This window comes from Spermophilus citellus (genome assembly GCF_964194105.1).
Source record: "Spermophilus citellus genome assembly, chromosome: 18".
NCBI lineage: Eukaryota > Metazoa > Chordata > Mammalia > Rodentia > Sciuridae > Spermophilus > Spermophilus citellus.
The window spans coordinates 60,200,027-60,219,015 of record NC_138200.1 but is presented as its reverse complement, the minus strand read 5'-3'; the positions used below and the strand labels follow the sequence as shown (position 1 = coordinate 60,219,015).

The following is an 18,989-nucleotide window of genomic DNA, read 5'->3' as shown; positions in this document are numbered from 1 at the left end:
GAGGCAGAACATCATGGTGGAAGAGTGTGGCAGAGGGAACCAGCTCACATGATGATCAGGAAGCAGAGAGAGAGTCCACTGGCCAGACACAAATATACACCCAAAGCCACGCCCCAATCCCCACCTCCTCCAGCCACATCCTGCCACTCCAGTTACCACTCAGTTAATCCCTATCAGGAAATAAATCACTCATTGGGTTAAGACTCTCACAACCCAATCATTTCTCCTCTGAACCTTTTTGCACTGTCTCACACATGAGCTTTTGGGGGACACCTCACATCCAAACCATAACACTGGGGAAATTCTATAAATTTCTCAAGAAAATTAGCAGTGACATTCTAGAACTTTCCTGAAGCAAGAGTCTATGGAGAAAGAATTATCTACTAGCTACTCTAACACTGCTAAGCAAATGGAGAGCAGAGGGAAACCATGGCTCTAGAACAATAATTGAATGGAATCTGTGGCCCATTTTCCAGCCAGCCATTCCCAGGTTTAATTATCAGAACTACCAGTATACTTGAAAAATCACACTGATTTCTTTTAAAAGCACAGTTCATACATTCTAATTGAGAGTCTGTGGAGGGGCCCAGGAATCCATGGGTGTGTGTGTACATATATATGTGCATACACGTGTATGTATGTATAATTAATGGAGCTCCCCCAAGTGATCCTAAGAGCACCAGCCACCTGTAGTCAGGATGAACTGCACAGAAGCAAATGTTAGTAATCTAACATAAGGACAGAATCAGATGCTTAGACTTTTGTATTCTGTTTCCCTTTTTTTTGTTTTTAATCATAAATGGATTACTATATGGAAGGATTTTATGGTAGAATTTTTTCTTAATTTATTCTCACACTCATACTTAAAGCTACTCAAAAATGTATCTGAGTTGGAAGATTAAAAAGAAAAGCTCAAAGTCTTGTTAGTCATTACTTTTGATGGCTTTGCCTTGTCCCATAATGACAAATGAAATATATGCATATGTAAAATCCACATTGCAAACTACCCAGTGCAGTGTGGGTAGGTAATACACAAGTATAAAGTATTTTAAAACAGATATAATTTATTTGTGCTAACTTTGCCCAAATTAAAATACTATATCAGTTGCCAAAATTGCTCTCATTTTATAGATGAAGAGTTTCAATAAAATTGCCTAAAGTCAAGTTGGGAAGAGACAGAATATTCAAAACCAGATCTGTCTCCATGTAAGAGGCTGGCACCCTGGCCACTATGCCACTCTCTCTCTCCCCCTCTTCCCACATAGGGCTCCTAACTCAGTGAAACGTAGGCACAGTTGAATAGGAAAGAGTCCTGGGCAGAATCTGGAGGCCCAGGGGTGAGCTGTGCTCTGTCTCCTCTAGCTGTGTGGCCTCATCATTCAGCAAGTTTTATAAGCTCCATCCTCTCTCTCTTTCCTTTCATCTGTGCAATGAGGGGAAGACACTGCTTGAGTCTGGAGGTCTTTTCCATGTTACAAGTTCTGTGAGTTAAGAGGCAACATGCTGAGGTGCCCTTTCACTTCGTGATATATGATCAACCCAAATGAGAGTTATTTGTTGACTCTCAGGCAGAAAGTCTTCCACTGAGAAATCTGTTTTAAATATGCCTTGTGAAGATGGCTAGGAATATTGAAGTTATGATGAAGCACATTAAGGTTTTCCAAATGCTTTTTAGATGATCATTGAAGAAGTCTTTAGGGCTTTGATCTAGCACCATGTCTGCTGTGTGTTTGAGTAGTTTTTCCAGAATGTTTTGAGATAGCACAAAAATCTCGCCTGGCCATGTGGCCCTTCCTGTTTCTGTTGAGTCCATCTTAGCAGGCAGTCATGGGAGAGTTTGATAGGATGCTGGAGCAAACCCCAAGGTGTTTTATAGCATGATCGTGCTTCCCAGGGAAACCAGGAATTTTAATCCCATCAATTTATTAATCTGGAGCTCCTTTTATGTTACATGTTGGCATCGGATCCTCAGTTGAGTTTCAGCCTTTGGAGAAGGCTATGAGAAGCGGGTAATGAAAAGAAGGAATCTCTCTGTGCACAGAGTAGACTAGGTAGGTGGTTAGAAGTGATTGTCAATGTGGTTGTGATGGTGTTTGTCTTGCTCTCTGGTTTTGGTAGATCAGAGTCTGCCAAGTAAGATCTTAAAGAGCTTGCCCTTAGATCATAACCATTTATGTTCCAATGGGATTCCCTACTCTGGAAAGCCATGTCCCACTGTGCTTGGCAGGAAAGCAGGAGGCCCCCTGCAAGGTTAAGTGCATGAAAACAAAGCAATGTTTTCCCTCAGGATCAATCCAAATGTCATCCTGAGGACTGACAGCTGGACAGGAGATCATGGCAAATGGGACTTTGTTCCTGCTCCCCAGGGTCCTGCCCTTCTCTGTGAGGGTGCATTTTGGAAAAGCCTAGGAAGATGATGAGAGTCCTGGGAAGTGGGAGAAGCTGGCGATGACAGTGGGTCCCTGTCAGGAGGACCAGAAGCCAGTGCCACTGAACACACAGGATGTTACTAAGGGTGGAGGAGTATGTCTACGGATTTCCCTGATGAAGGAGGCATTCTCCTTACAGATGTCCTTTGGACATTAGTGTTTCTTCTTTTGAGAAATGTCTGTTGAGTTCTTGTGTTCATTTATTGATTGGGTTGTTGGTTGGTGTTTTTTGAGCTCTTTATATTTCTGGATATTAATTCTCTGTCCAGAGAGTAGCTGGCAAATATTTTTTTTCTCCCAATCCGTAGTCTCTCTCTTCATGCTCTTAGTTTTTTGTTTTGTTTTGATTTTTTTGCTATGCAGAAGTTTTTAAGTTTAATGCCATCCCACTTATTGATTCTTGGTTTTATTTCTTGAGTTTTAGGGGTCTTATTAAAGAAGTTCATGTCTTTGCCTGTATGTTGGAATGTTGACCCTGTGTTTTCCTCTAGCCATTGCAAGGTTTCTCGTCTAATTCCTAAAAAGTCAACTTTGAGTTGACTTTTGTGCAGGGCAAGAGATAGGGAAAGGGGAGACACAGGGAATGATACTGATCAGATTATGTATGTGCATGCACAAATGCGACAATCCCGCTATTATGTATGATTATAAGGCACCAATAAAAATCATTAAAAAAATATCCTTTCATTAGTCATTAAGGAAATTGCCAGAATATAAAAACTAAATAAAAGAGGGCAAATAAGTCTGATTTTATATGCCAATTAAGGAGGAATAGATGCCTAAGGCTATGTTGAGAAAGATTTTGAGCCCAGGCCAAGTTTCTGCAAAAAAAAAAAAAAAAAGAGAGAGAGAGAATCCCCTGATTCATTCATTATGTCTGCAGTGGACGAAGAGGGATGTGGGAAGTCATATCTCCGTATTTCCCTTCCTGTGATAATCTGTGTACAGCGGCACACACGGTAACAGCGCTCAGGTGGATTGTCCCTTCCCTTATTATTGCATGTGCCTCATAGCGAGGCCTCGGATGGCTAGCACTGAAGTTCTTGAATTTTATTTTTTAGGCCTCAGTATGGTGGCAAGTTCTGTCCGGGCTCTGGCCGTGTTTATCAGCTGTGCAACATGGAGCCCTGTCATAAAAACAGCCTGGATTTTCGAGCCCAGCAGTGTGCAGAGTACAACAGCAAACCTTTCCGTGGATGGTTCTACCAGTGGAAACCCTACACCAAAGTGGAAGGTAACTCAGCCTCTGGGGCACGCACTCACAAACGTCTCCATGAGAAGGAACAACTGAGAAGCCACCGCTGCCCTTGTAACAGAGCTTCACTGTTCACCCCTCACTCCCCAGACTCGTCCTGGTTCCGTTTCTGTTCACTTCCATAGGTTTTGTTTATTTTTCCACACCTTTTTTTTTTTTTTAATCCACAAGACACTCCTTGTCTCCCCAATCCGTGAGCCAAAGGATCCATGTGTTTGGTTATGTTTCCAAATTTAGTTTTGACGTTTCAGCAATTTTGTCTCCCAGGGATCTTAATTGAAATTGGTATGAGTTGTCCAGACCCCAAATTCATGAAACCATATATACCCCATAGAGACATTGTCCTCAGTAACTGACAAGTCCGATGATTTCAAGCCCAGGAAGGCTTGTTTGTAGACAGCATGTGTGTATGTGGGCACCCCCCCCCAAAAAAAAAGCATGAATAAAAATGATCTCTATACTAGGTTCTTAGTACTTACGATAACTAAAAATTATGGCTTGTGTTTTGCTTTTTAAATTAACTTGTTTTTATTTTGGCTGAAGACCAAAGCATTTATTTTAGTTGCAATGTGAGAATTTAATGTGCTTTCTTTTGCCTACATAGAATAAGCTGTCACTGTTCTAGTTGTTTTCATTCTGATTTTTTTTTTATTGTTGGTCATTCAAAACATTACATAGTTCTTAATATATCATATTTCACAGTTTGATTCAAGTGGGTTATGAACTCCCTGATTCTGATTTTATATCCACTTGATTTATCAAAACTCACCCAAGTTCCCTTGAGAAAAGATACATATGAATCCCAAATACCACGAGCAGAAGGGGTGTGTGGAAGGAGAAGAGACCCAAATTTTCGGACAATTTACGAAGGGTTCTTATGCAAAAGCTCAAGATGAACTTATATTAATTGCTATCAAGGAAATTAATGTAATTAGAGACATCAGCCTAGCAAATAGCACTACCAAATCAAGGGGGAAGAGGGTGCATCTTTGCTCAGTATCATCTCAGCCATTTCAGGATCATTGATCAAGTTCTGGGTTGGGACTATCCAAAAGCCCAGCTGTAATCACATAGGAACACTCTGAAAGCTGTGTCTTAGGAGAAGTAATGAATGTTGTGAACATTGCTACAGAAAAGAGACTAGTTACATTACAGACTTTGAAGAGCTACTGAAGAGAAAAAGTTTAAGATTTGTCTGAAACTGCTTTGGAGAACGCCATTCAAGGGCTATGATCTCTTGGAATCTCCCAAGAGTTTCTCAGACCTCCCTTGCCAGCCCCTCCAAAGTATCCTTCCTTCATTCCATTCTCTGACACCTTCACCCTGCCAAATTTTTCATAGCTCTTATCAGGGCCTGAATGTATTCTTTTGAATCCAGTCAATTTATTATCTTTCTCCCCTGGAGAATTTAGGCTCCACAGAGACTAAGCCTCTGCCCGAGTTCAGCATGCTCGTATCTTCAGCATCTAAGACTTTAGAAATGAATGAATGAATATTGTCTCTCCCCAACGGAAGTGTGTCTGTTCCCAGTGGAAGTGTGTCTGTCCCCTTTGTGAGATGGAAGTTCTTCATCACTAGAGGTGTCCTCCCAGGACGGATGCTATGCAGCCTGGTGGAACATGGGAGTGGACGGAACAGCTGGGGCTGCTCCTGTTTAGGGATTTGAAGATGTGTCCTCTCTTGGTGGCATACTCTCCTAATCCTGTGTTTCTTATGTAGGTCCTTCCTCCGGGGCACCGTGTCCTTCCCTGCTCTTCCCTCTGTTCTTTGCTTGGCTTCTCGGATACTCCTTGGTCTTTCCCACATTGCAACTGTCTTCAAATACAGTGTTCATGAAACCTGTTGTCTTTTAAATGACTTTTGCGTCAAATACATGAAGAGAAAGTTAAACAGATGAATTTTATAACTTGAAAGATGCTTTTTTTGATGGCATCAAATTAATAAGCTTCTGTAGCAAAAGAAATGATAAAGAGTATGAAGAGAGAGACTGCAGAGCAGGAGAAAAATCTCTGCTACTGCTCTGCTGATAGAGATTAATAATCCAGAATGTATGAAGAACTCAAAGAGCTTAACCCCAAGAAAACAAATAACCAATCAAGAAATGGGCTAAACTAAACAGATGTTTCTCAAGAGATAAAACACACAGAGTCAACAAATATATGAAAAAGTGTTCAACCTCTCCAGCAACCAGGAAAATGCAAATTGGAATTACACCGCAATTTCTTCTCACTCCATTAGAATGGCTTTCGGGTTTCGATGTTCTTTTACTAACCCTATTGCAGTTTTCACTAAATAGGGAGCGTGCAATCTCACTTTTTCTCTCTACAGATGTTTATTGAGCTCTTTTTGTGTAGGAGGTGATCTGTAAGTTGCATGAGAGAGTGTGTGTGTCATCCACAGCCTCTGGAATCACACTTCCCCGGGGAGGGAGATAGAAAATTTAAGGGCATCAGGTCTGTTCCTCTTCTTCTTATACTTACATCAGAAGAGACTGACTGTGACTTGACGGTCTGTGACACTCCTGCCATTGAAGAAGAGCAAGGGAAGACTTTATTTGTAATTGTCAACAGCCCTTGTTCTACATTAGTGAGCTCTCCCGACCCACCCCATCACCTTTTCTCTTTCTGTTTCTAATGGATCAGTTCATAAACTTTCCCAGGAATCTGGCTGGAAAATGTGAGCTTTCTGGAATATGTTAATACTTGGGAATGATAGAGATGTGTGTCATCCAACTTCCTAATCTCATGTGCAGAAATTAGGAGGCATTAAATCTGATATTTCTTTTTTCAAAAATCAGAGCTGAGAAACTTAATCCACCCACACATCTACATATTTCAACCATAATAAATTAATTTCTTTCACATTAACTTTTGACTTTGTCTTTTATTGGGGGGTTTTGATGAATCATGACTATTTGCAATCTATTTACACATTTGTTGTAAAACTGTTGTTAGGGATGTCACTCGGTGTCGCCTACAGAAGGTCCCATGTGATCGACGTCATCTGGAATTCCCAGCCAAAGAGAGCGCTTTGTGTTTGAGAAGTTGACATAGTAACTTCATTCTGATATGATAACATGAGCACCGTAAAAATAATATTTTTTTTCTTTTATCCATGGTCTCAGAAAACTTCTGAGGTCCTTCAGGGTTATCCCGAGCTCCTTTTCTGCCTTTAGGAGTCTTTATTTCTCCTCCTCCTCCTCCTCCTCCTCCTCCTCCTCCTCCTCCTCCTCCTCCTCCTTCTTCTTCTTCATGTTATGGTTTTGCTCTATGTGTTTTCTGAACATGATTGACAGTGTGCTTTTTTTTTATGAAGTGCCTAAAAATTTTCCTCTTTATAGATGGAATAAATATCTAAAGTAACCCAGTCCTAAATCAAGGCAATCAAGCCATGGCCTGAACTGTTTCTTAAAATCAGTTTCATTGGCACACGGCCCATGAAGCCTAGAAGATTCACTATCCAAGAGACTAGCTACACAATCCACCAGTCTTATATGTGGTGACTGTCACCAAAGATAGGCTTTATATGGATTGTTAAATGGTCATTTTGGGGATGGTTGCAAGCTGGCTATCAAACCCAGGGCCTCACCCATACTAGGCCAAGCACTCTACTATTGAGCTCCAGCTTCCCATTCCCTGGATTGTTAAGTGGGGTTCATATTTTTAAAAGCCACATGCCCATGTGGATTTGCAGATGCACACACATGAAACTGTGCATAACGTCATCTGTTTTGATCATGGTTTGCTGAGTAAATTTAACAGGCCTTTTGATGATCAGAGCATTTCCTTGCAATTTTCCCTTGACCATGTCCACGCTTATCTCTTTGCTTCTAGAGGAAGATCGATGTAAACTGTACTGCAAGGCCGAGAACTTTGAGTTTTTCTTTGCAATGTCTGGCAAGGTGAAAGACGGAACTCCTTGCTCCCCCCACAAAAACGACGTTTGTATTGATGGGATTTGTGAAGTAAGTGAACATTCCTGCCTTGAGGGTATGGCCCTGCTGCGTTTCCTCATAGTAAATGGTTGCTGTCAGGAGTGTTGTGAGAGATTCTCTGCAGGCAAGGTTTAATTGGGATAGGAATGCCACCTCCACGTTCCTGGCTCAATTTCTGCATGTCCCCTATCTAGTCATTTCAGTTCCTCTTTCAGTCCCTTTCCCTACGTGTAGAATAGCCTACTTTCCATAGTGAAGTAAAAAAAGGAGAATGTAAATAATGCTAAACTTCTGCATTTTTCTAAGTACATTCACTGTATTGTTAGAACCTCAAAATATGTATTTCGAAAGAGAGCTGTTTCTTTTCCTTTCTTGCCGGGTGCTCACTCACTCTCCCATTTCAGTTTGACTCTGAGCTCTTTGATCCTCTTAGGGGGAGTGTGTGGATGTAGGTATGCTGTCCAGCTGTCCAGCATTTCGTCCAGTCAGAGCCGGCCTGAAAATCTCACCTGGCGTTAGTAGTAATTTTGTTCCACTTTCACAGGTATAGAGTCTTAGCTAATGCATGCAACCTGCTCCGTTACGTGTCCAGTAATGGTGGAGAAAAGATTTGAGAAACTTGACACTGTACTTTTTAATCAATAAATATAGAAAACATGCACCTTCTAGTTATTCTCAGCCACTGACTTTTCCGATTTCATATTTTCTCACTTTTTTTTTTTTTTTTGGTCATAGCCAGTGGGATGTGATCATGAACTTGGCTCTAAAGCAGTTTTGGATGCGTGTGGCGTTTGCAAAGGTGATAATTCAACCTGCAAGTTTTACAAAGGCCTGTACCTCAACCAGCACAAAGCAAATGGTAAGAGATGCTGCTCCTTCTCTGCTGTGGCTGGTGAAGCGTGGGTGCAGCTGAACAAGTTCAAGTCACGCTAACATAGTACCTGCTGAGACACACCGAGATGAGAGCTTCTGTCACTCCTACAGGAACAAGGGAGGACAGACGGTCTTTAGAGGGAAGTTTTGCCAATATAGTATATCTCAGAAATGCCATCCCACTCTGCAGTTTAAATATGCCAACCGGCTTATCCTAGCCCCCACGAGCATTTGCTAAACAAAGAAACTTACTGTGAAAGTCAGAGGACTTGTGCTCACAGTGGTACATGAATGTTCAAAGCAATTATCTAAACATCTTGAGTAAAAGTAAATCTTTGATCCCTGTTTTCTGAGACTCACTGTTGAGGATACATGACTAGGTTTCTTCTGGTGAGATGAAAAAGAACAAGGAGTATTCTTGAGTTTTGTGACCTTAGTTGGTGTGTTAGTCAACTCTCTGTCACTGTGACCAAAATGCCTGACAAGAACAACTCAGAGGAGGAAAAGTTTATTTTGGCTCCTGGTTTCAGAAGTTTGGTCCATGGTCAGCCAACTCCATTACTCAGGGCCCAAGGTGAGGCAAAACATCATGGTGGAAGTGTAGGGGGTGGGGAGAATCTGCTCAGGACATGGCGAACAAGAAGCAGAGAGAGCTCTGCTCACCAGGGACAAAATGTGAATCCCAAAGGCACACCGCCAGTGATTTACTTCCTCCAGCCACACCCTATCAGCCTACAGTTAGTTCCCTGTTAATCCACATCAGTGGGCTAGGAACGAGACGGACGTGTCTCTCAACTGCAAACACCTGCTTGGTAAAACACTGGAAAAGCCAAATGTATTTTCTTCTAATGTTTCTACCACTTGAAAACGAGTTAAATTTTCATTTTGACTTTGTGGAATGGGAACCGATATCAGTTAATGATTCAAAAACTCTGCAGTATAAAGATGGACACCCCTCCGCTGCAGGTGCTTCTAGTTGCCTTTCTCCAATGCACAGTGTAGACTACAGAAATGTTCTCTTCTTTCCGTTTAGAATATTATCCAGTGGTCGTCATTCCAGCGGGAGCCCGAAGCATTGAGATCCAGGAGCTGCAGGTGTCCTCCAGTTATCTTGCTGTTCGAAGCCTCAGTCAAAAGTATTACCTCACAGGGGGCTGGAGCATTGACTGGCCAGGGGACTTCTTCTTTGCTGGGACCACATTTGAATACCAGCGCTCCTTTAATCAGCCGGAACGTCTGTATGCACCAGGACCCACAAATGAGACGCTGGTCTTTGAAGTAAGCCCCTTCTGCTGATTCAGTTCTCAGTGCTTCTAGCTGCATTTAGAGCGAAGACTCTAATTTGAGCTAGCTCAAAGGACTCCCGTCCTTTTGCTTCAGATTTATTTCCTAATAGGGCTAACTTTCAAAGTCCAAGGAGGAGCTGGTATGGTGGTGCATGCCTGGAATCCCAGTGACTCTAGGAGGTGAATGAAGCAAGTTCTAGGCCAGCCTCAGCAATTTAGCAAGACCCTGTCTCAAGAATTTTTTTAAAGGGATGGGAGTGCAGGGGGCATGGCTTAGTGGGAAAGCACACAATCTCTACTATTGTGGAGGGAAAAAAAGTACAAAGAGGAAATGTCATTTAGCAATTCCATTTTGGAGAACAAAAGTCACTGGACTTCCAGGAGAAGGTGTTGATTTTCCCATTTCATATGCCAGCCTCTCACCATCATGCTTGGCTTTCCTGAACTCCAAGGAGTACAGCAGGAATACTTTTTAAATTATTCCCCTTGATCTGTGTCTGTCAATTGGATGGTTCATTGTAGTTATCCAAGACACAGGTCAGCTAGCCTGGGAGGAGCAGTCATATAATAGAGAAAATGTTTGCTTGAGTGTCCACAGAGTTTGTCATTCTAAACTATCATAATTTTGTAGGTTGTGATTTCCCAAGAACCAAGAGAATTTGAATACATTATTAATGGGTAATAATGACAGTAATAAACCCAGCCAACATGTCTGCAAATGACCGCAAAATGATTCTGTTTTATGTTTTATGTAGTCCATGTCATCATGTCTCTGAGTTTCCTTTGTTCCCATTGGGAAAATGCGACTGATGGTTTGCTCCCTCAGGCACGTGATTTGCTTCTGCATGCATAGAAATTATATTTGCATATAGTGAATGCTTAGGAAACAAGGCATTTATGTTTGTCATTCTGAGCTTCCGTTCCTTACTTGAAAAATGAGGGTGGAAAACCTAAGAGTTCGTCAGTGATTGCTACAAAATACTTGTGATAATCAACTTATAAAGAGAAAAGGTTTACTTTGGCTTGTTTACTTTTGGGCCTGTGGTAATGCAGCACCTCATGGTAAGTGCATGGTAGAACTGCTCACCTCATAGTCACCAGGAGGTAGAAGAGAGGGAAAGAAGAGGACTCTGGTTCTAATATCCCCTTTGAGACATGCCCATGAATGAATGGAAGACTTGCAACTAGGTCTCACCTCTTGGTTTCCACCACCTCCCAATAGCATGCACCAGGGCCAAGCCTGTAACGTGGGCCTTGGGGGGGGACACTTACCCAAACCAAAGTACTTACCTCACTGATTTGCCAGAAAAATATGGGATTGGGTGTGAAGAAAGGCAGCTGTGTCTTCTTGTATTTGAACATCAAGCTAATCAATGTCATGCATTAGTTTATGAATCCCCATTTTACAGATGAGAACATTAAGCCTTAAAGAGATCATATTATAGGTGGTTATAGGTGGCAATAAGGGTAAGAAAAGGAAATGGAGATTGTTTTTAGATTAGGCAGGATGGATAATTAAGATGGATAATTCTTTGAACATCTAAGTGGCAGGAATGAGGCTTGAACTAAAATCTTTCTGACTCTGACTCTGTTACCCAGGACATTATTTTATACCAAAGATGCTGGAATGGCTCAGCCACCTGCCATAGTAAGATTTTTTTCAACACAAAACTGCTGTGGATGCTCCCTAGGAGGTATAGAATCATCCAAGAGGTGGGAAATACAGTGAGAAATAGACAGAGTACTGTTTAGAAATGCCTGCCACCCAGATTTCACAACACAGTGAGAACATGACCGTGTATCTTGCCCAACTCAGACATAAAGCTTGATCTAAAAGTTGAATATTAAGAGGATTGCTATCAGGAGTTAGTGTAATGGTTTTTGCTTAAAATTCTGTTTCCTCCTTTATGGCTTGGGTATGGTAATTTATTCGGTTAACATATTTGTAATTTCTGTGTCTTTGGTACTGAGGAAAGTGTCATGGTACTCACTTCCATGGGACTTATAGCCTGTGTGTACTCATGGCTGCAGGGTGTTTTGTTGAGATAAGTAATTAGTAAAGCAAATTATTAGAGGCAGATTCTCTGTGTCTATTCAGAGGTGCCTGCATATCTTCCATGCACCAAGGATGGATAATTCTTTGAACAAATACCATGTGACTGTGATATTGAAGGTGGCCTTTTGAAGCTCTTGATAGTTCAGTGGGTAAAGCAATGAAGACGAGTTTCTTACCCTGTATGTGGAAGTTTGGGTGCCATGTGTGTGAGTTCTTTGGGGAGTATTTAGATGACACCTTGGAGTTTCACCAATGGATTATTAGATTTGTTAAAAGGTTAGAAGACAGAAAAGTGCAAATACCCATGAATTAGTCATTGAGTCACTCTGTGTCACATGCCTTGGGCTTCTGTTGTGTCCCTCATTGATATTAAACCAGGCATATAATTGTGGATCAAACAGGAAAAAACATCAGGTGTGGTAGTACACACTTGTAATCCCAGTGGCTTGGGAGGCTGAGGCAGGAAGATCACGAGTTAAAAGCCAGCCTCAGCAACTTAGTAAGACCCTAAACAACTTAGTGAAAACCTGTCCCAAAATAAAAGAAATAAAAATGGGCTGGGATGTGGTTCAATGGTGATGTACCCCTGGGTCCACTCCCCAGTGCCAAAAAGAAAAAAAGACTAGGAAAACTAAATCTCCCTGCTATTGAAGCTTAGAGTGTGGGAAAGTATAGTATAGTGTTACACGAGTAAGTACAAAAATGGACACAGGGTTATAGGTGGCAGTAAGTCCTGTGGAAGAAAACAAGGGTAAGAAAAGGAAATGGGGATTGTCTTTAGATTAGGCAGCTGGTGGAGAAACTCTCTCTAGGATGAAACCTTAATGTGTAGAATTAGCCAGACAGAGTACAGGACATTCTGGTGAAGAATACAGCTATTATACATAACCCCATGTTGAAAGCTGAAGTTTTAGAACTTTAAAAAATGTCCCATGTAGCTGGAGTGTGAGGAGAGAGCCCCAGGGTGGGGGGGTGAGAGGGGAGCCACAGAGAACATTTAATCTGTGGTAAGCCGTTTGTGTTTCCTGCTAAGAAGATCAGGATCCCTCCAAAGTGAGGGTTGTAAAAACGCACTCTGGCTGCTCTGTAGGTAGGTGGCCGGAGGGGCACCAAGTGAGTCTGGGATAAAAGAAATGGATTCTTCTAGAATTCCAGGAAAGAAGTGCACAAAGCTGAAACTGAGACCATAACTGAGGAAGTGGACCTGTTTGTAGACCATTTTGAATTGAGAGCAGAGCGTCCCTGGAAAGGTTACTAGGGACAGGTGGGACGTGGGCTCAGGGAGAAGGTTGAAGGGGTGATCTCGGGCTTCTTTCTTGAGACTTTGGTGGGAGCTCTGACCAGTTGCACGGATCTGGAGGATGCCTGCAAACAGGGTTGGGGAGGAGAAGTTCCGTTCTGGCCACTTTATATCCCACCTGTGTCTTTGATATTCAAGAGTAGCTAGCAATAACACGTCCTCCATGTGTTTGCAGTACATCAAAGCAGCCTTGGAATGAACGCATGCATCGGTTCCTGAAAACACCTAAAGTAACAGTCGTGTATCATTCATTAACTGAGCCGAGCACTCAGGTTCCAGTTTCCTTTGATAAGCTGCCTCTTGGGAGTAGCCAAATAATCGCCACTGCCAAGAAGAACAGTTCTTGCAAGGAAACTGCTGAACCCTGGTTGGCACCACCAGTGAAGGGGAAAGTACACCTGGCGTGGCAGCCGGGCTCAGCCGGGAATGGGACGCTCATGGGCATGGCGGGACTTTGTGTGCAGAGGCCCATCTCTTAGCACCTTGGCTTCTCATAGTTCATTTCCCCCCTGCACCTGCATGTGCATGGACAGGAGTGGATCCACCGTCCTAGGTGTCTTTCTATTCCTGCTCCAACTACACGTGTTTTCTTCCAGACTTTAAGATGTTTAAAATCGGTGTCTGCGTCCTGTACTCAAAAGCTGTGCGAAGTCATTTTTTCAATAGACATTCCAAGTGTTCCGCTAATCTCCAGAGGCAACCAGGGATACCCACTTGCAAGACCACACGGTCTGTTCTTCAGATTTCAAAAGCCCCGCTTTCCCTACAATGTCAAGGCTACTTGACAGGGTTGGAGATGTTGCTTTTGGAGCACAGGGCTGCCCCGTGAAGGGTCGCTCTCCACCTGGTAGGAATGGAACAGCACCAGCCTTAAGCCTTTACCTTGGAAACTGAGTAGAAGGCAAATCACACACACACACACACACACACACACACACACACCCATCCATAGGTAACTTTAGACCCAAAGATTAAGAGCACCTTGACCCCACCCTTAACCCTGAGCAGCTAATGTAAGCCCAGCAAGTTTCTTAATCTCTGTGCTGCTCAACGTCCACCTTTATAAAAGGACCATTTTATAAATGTGGCATTATATCTAAATGGCCCTTATGCTTAATTAAGGATAATGTAAGATAAGCTCAGGGCCTGCCAAGCTCAGAGCATATAATGTCTAGCAATATCATCACTATTTGCCTCTGAGCACATCACATATATATTAAAAACAAATAAAGATCTATAACTAACTCTCGGGCTATAGTTAGCCAGCTGGAGCTGGTGATCACAGACTCAATCGAGTTCCCAGATCCTATGAGATTATACCAGTGCTTTAATATCAGGTGATTTTTTGTTAAAAAAAAAAAAAAAAAACGGATTTCTAAATCTCTTAAGAAAAATGTTTGGACCCAGCAAATGTCTGAGTTTGCAAACGCAGCTATGGTCCTCCAGACTCTGGATACTAGGTCCTGGGGCTTTAGCCTGTGTGGTAGAAGATCCCTGAAGATCTCTCCACACTGGTCAGAGGTTGTCACTGGGGGGTGCTCTTTGGTCCCTCCCAGCTTTTCATTTGACAGGGAGGGAGCAGGAATTCCAAATCATACTGGACTAAGGCCAGAGTAATATGGAGTTAAGAAGGACTCTGGCCCTTAAAATTACACTTTAATTAAACCAAAGGCATAAGATTTGACTCCCCAGTTAAAGATTTGTTGATATTTAAAAAAAAAAATTTCTGGGGTCTTCCCCCCACCCCTCTCTTTTTTTAATCAAGCATCTGAACAGCAAATTTCTTTCCCTTCTGAGAAATGCATTTAGCTTGAAAGGCATCAGTGTCAGAGCCACAAGGCTTCCCTGGTGGTGCCAAGAGGCCTTTGATCCATCACTAAGCGAATGTACACAGACTGAGTTCTGGGGCTGGTGGGGGGGCAGAAATTTTTTAAAAATCCTGACTCAGGAAGCGGGGCTAGAAGCCTCTCACGGCCTCTGCCACCGGCAATCAGAACAAAGTGCAATCACTCCTGATGAGGAATAGGTTTTCTGCGACTTTGTGACAAGCAGCCATTTTTTGTTGTTGTTTCTCTCTCTGGTTTTGTTCATAAAGCCCTTCCCGTGTTCCCCAGCTCTGTTTGTAATCTAAGCTTTGCTGTTAAACATATATTCTCTGCAGGAAAAAAAAAAAAAAACACACACACAACAGAGAATAAGACGAGAAATGATGGTGACTGAGCTCCTTGCTTTCATCTTTAAAACCCGAAATGTCCCCTTGTTGCCTGTGTGTTGTCGCTAGGGATATCCCAGCTTGGGACTGAGCCTCTTTGTGCCTTCTTTAAGCGCAGCTCCGGCCTTGTTCAGCTGCACATTTAGCCCTGACAAAAGCTAAACCTTTGAGTAGTTCCCTGGGTGCAAGATCTCATCCCCAGCCCTTTTTATTTTTTATTTAGAGACAGAGTCTTATTAAGTTGTTTAGGAACTCACTAAGTTGCTGAGGCTGGCCTTGAACCTGCCATCCTCCTCCTGCCTTAGCCTCCTGAGCCACTGGAATTACAGGTATGCGCCAGTGCACCCGGCTCAAACATATATATATTTTACTGTACGTAAATACAATAAGAGCGAGCTAGAATAATATCTGTAATAATATAGAATTTTAGTTTCACTGTGGTGGAGTAAGGTCACATCTGCTTGGCTATTGTTTTCCAAAGTCTTTTATGTGCTCATTCAGATTCAATGAAAGCTTAAATGAGTGTCCTTGAAATGTGAACTGTCAAAAAACTATGTGGGTAGAAACTTGTATGATTAATTAGATATGCCTTATTTGTATTTTTAAAGTATTTATGGTTTCATTCAAAAGCTACAAGTACATTTGAAGGTTGAAAAAAAATCAACTCCAGTAACCTCGTATTATGTCTATTTTATCTTTTAAAAGAATTTGGGTTAATAGCTTTAATATTTAAATTATACTTTATTATTCTCAGGAGAACATCAAATTTCTGGTCAGTTTTAATCACATGCTTATATCTCTCCAAAGCTGATAGAGCATAGTTACTTCAGAAACTTAAAATTACAATAAGTAATGAATTGCATTTTTCCAAAACTAGACCATATCTTGATATCCAAGTGACCCATGACTTGATTCTTTAAAAGAAGTTAAATAAAGTTCATATGCCTCTCCATACAGCAACTATCAATTGAACCAAAATGAATACTTTGGGAGCCAAAAAAACGCTCACTCCAATATAAAAAATGTCGAATATGTTTTACAATCCTGTGGGACGCTGAAATCAGAGTGTGGGGACTTACCAAAATGGAAAATGCTGTTCCATCCACACAAAGTATAAGTCTACAAACAAAAGCACTTTCTCTTTGGCCACTTAAAATTACTGCATATTCACTAAGTTCTCATTATAGTGTAAAATTCAGCACCAGAGTGTTTGCCAAGGCACACAAGGGTTCCACTGTGAGAGTCAGGCTCCTCTTTCACTTATATGGGTGGCAGCATATCCTCCCAGGATCTTAGCTGATTCCTATTTTCAACTACCTCAAGACTTATTGATTTAGTAATTAATATCAAAGAAATTTTCTTCTCTTGTTCCTCTTGATGTGTGATAAAAAGAAATGAACCAGAAGTGGGATACCCATTGGACAGACCTGTGCCAGATAAGAAGTACCAATGGTTAAGATACAAATCCTGGCAGTCGAACTTTATGGTCTCAAGTCTAAGGAATGTTCAGAGCCAACCTTGGTACATGGGCCCTATTCTTTCTGGAAGCATAGTGGGTTAGACAGGGACCATAGTTGGCAATGTAACTCACAGCCACTGTGTGGCTTTGGATGAATCACATAGATTACCTGGGTCCTCCGTCTCTCATTTGGGAAGTGACTTCTTCAGGATGACCAGAAGCCTCCCACTGTGTCCTGTAGCGGTGTGGCACCAGTAACCCTGTGTTATCAGACGATAGCTTCTTTGTAGCTTTCACAGCCAACATAGTATCTAGAACATTACAGAACACACATGCACACACAGTAAATGACACCCAGGGATCAAATTGATTCACGTAAAAAGTGAAACCTTGCTGGGTACAGTGACACACGCCTGTAATCCCAGCAGCTCAGGAGACTGAGGCAGGAGGATTGCAAGTTCAAGACCAGCCTCAGCAACTTAGTGAGGCCCTAAGCAATTTAGTGAGAACTTGTCTCTGATTAAGATATATAAAAGGGCTGGGGATGTGGCTCAGGGAATGGTTAAGTTCCCCTGGGTTCAATTGCTGGTGCCAAAAAAAAAAAAAAAAAAGTGAAACCTTCTTTCAAATTGAAAAATCTTACATTGAGGCTAAATAAATAAATAAATGAGAGGAGAACATCTGCTGTGAAAGGTGGGAGCCAAGGGACCAGAACTTGTGTCCTCTGAAGATCCCTGGATGTCTACAGTACACGTTTTGAAACCACTGTGTTTGATCATCTCTTAGGACTGGCCTCAGAACCATATGATTTAAAGTTAAGTACAGTGAAGAGCATGTGTAAAGTAATGAAATTGGATCCCCTTCAATGCATTTGAGGAATTGGTGTGTTTCCTGAAAATATTCACCTTGCCCGGTCCGTGTGAATAATTCCCCCATAGGAGGCTGCCGACCTGCTGGTTCACAGAAGGCTCACCTCAATCCGAGAGGCGGTTTTGCCGTCCCGGGATGGTGGGTTCACCAGATCATTACACATACTCCTGGGTGTTTTCAGTGCAGAGCAGAGTAATGCAATCCTGGGAGTCATTGACTGCTGTCAGGTAACCCCAAGACATAAGGGCATGGCCTGACACCAAATAAAAGTTATCTTCTGCTTCTGGTTATTTTTATATGTCAAAACTTTATAGAATGTCTAAGCTCAATGTTTAAATGAAATGGGAAACAGACTTTCACTTTTATCCCTAAGTCACGAGCCAGTCTGACTTTATAATGCGGTCTCTATTAGAGACAGTCCTTCTCCCTGAGCTCTTGCGCTGATGGACTCAACCCTGGCAGCAGGTGGACGTCAGTTTAAACGGTGCCGACCTCACTGATTTTCTCGGTGGCCAGGGGACATTCCTCAGGGTAATCAGGGATTTGTCTGATTGTTTTAGGCCTAGATTTTTTAGGCATTATTTAAGCCCATCAATCACATTTCTATTTTGAAATGTACACACGCGTATGTATAAATGACACATTTCTTCATTGCTCAGGGAAAAAAACAGTCACATACACACACATGCTCCAGCACAAGAAGAAATAAACATTAATTTGGCAACTATATGCTCTTTGAGATCTCTGTAGATACGGTTTTTACAAACTAGACAATTTCCATCTATTTCGACTTATTGTCTACAACAGAAGTCTGGCATAAAGATTAAAAAAAATCTAATTGGACTTAAAAAATATCTAAGTGTTAGTCATCTGAAAGATTAAAAAATGAGCTTATATTTTTATAGTGTTTAGGATATTATGGGTCAGTAGTTCCTGTATTATGTTTATTTTATTGGGCTTGGGAACAAGAATAAATGTGTGTTTATTCTGCACTCCCCAAAAGCCTAGCCTAGTGTGTACTGGGGAAACAAGGCTTTAGAGTTACATTTTAAGTGGTGGAAGTGTGCATACTTAGAATCAGAGTTGAAATATACATGACTTGGTTTCAAATACAATTTTTTTCTAAAGTAGACATACATGCTGGGCTTTGTGTGTGTGGCTGAAAACTTAGTGTTTTTCCATTTTGAGGTTTACATGGAGGGAATTTAAGGTTACTCCCTTTGTGCTTTGTTTAAGCACTGTGGAAAAGATTGTTCACTATACACAATTTTAGGCCTTGGCAGTAAGGATTCTCATGCAAATCGTCTTATATTTT

General features: G+C 41.8%; 1 protein-coding gene across 1 annotated transcript in view; it reads left to right on the top strand.

The window, feature by feature from the left end:
• Window positions 1-18,989, top strand: part of ADAMTS18 (ADAM metallopeptidase with thrombospondin type 1 motif 18) — a 618,263-nt gene that overhangs the window by 562,838 nt on the left and 36,436 nt on the right. The window contains exons 14-17 of the mRNA XM_081275079.1: window positions 3,491-3,663; window positions 7,518-7,648; window positions 8,354-8,477; window positions 9,525-9,769. Of these exons, the coding sequence (XP_081131205.1) occupies window positions 3,491-3,663; window positions 7,518-7,648; window positions 8,354-8,477; window positions 9,525-9,769 (673 nt within the window). The remainder of the gene's footprint in view (window positions 1-3,490; window positions 3,664-7,517; window positions 7,649-8,353; window positions 8,478-9,524; window positions 9,770-18,989) is intronic.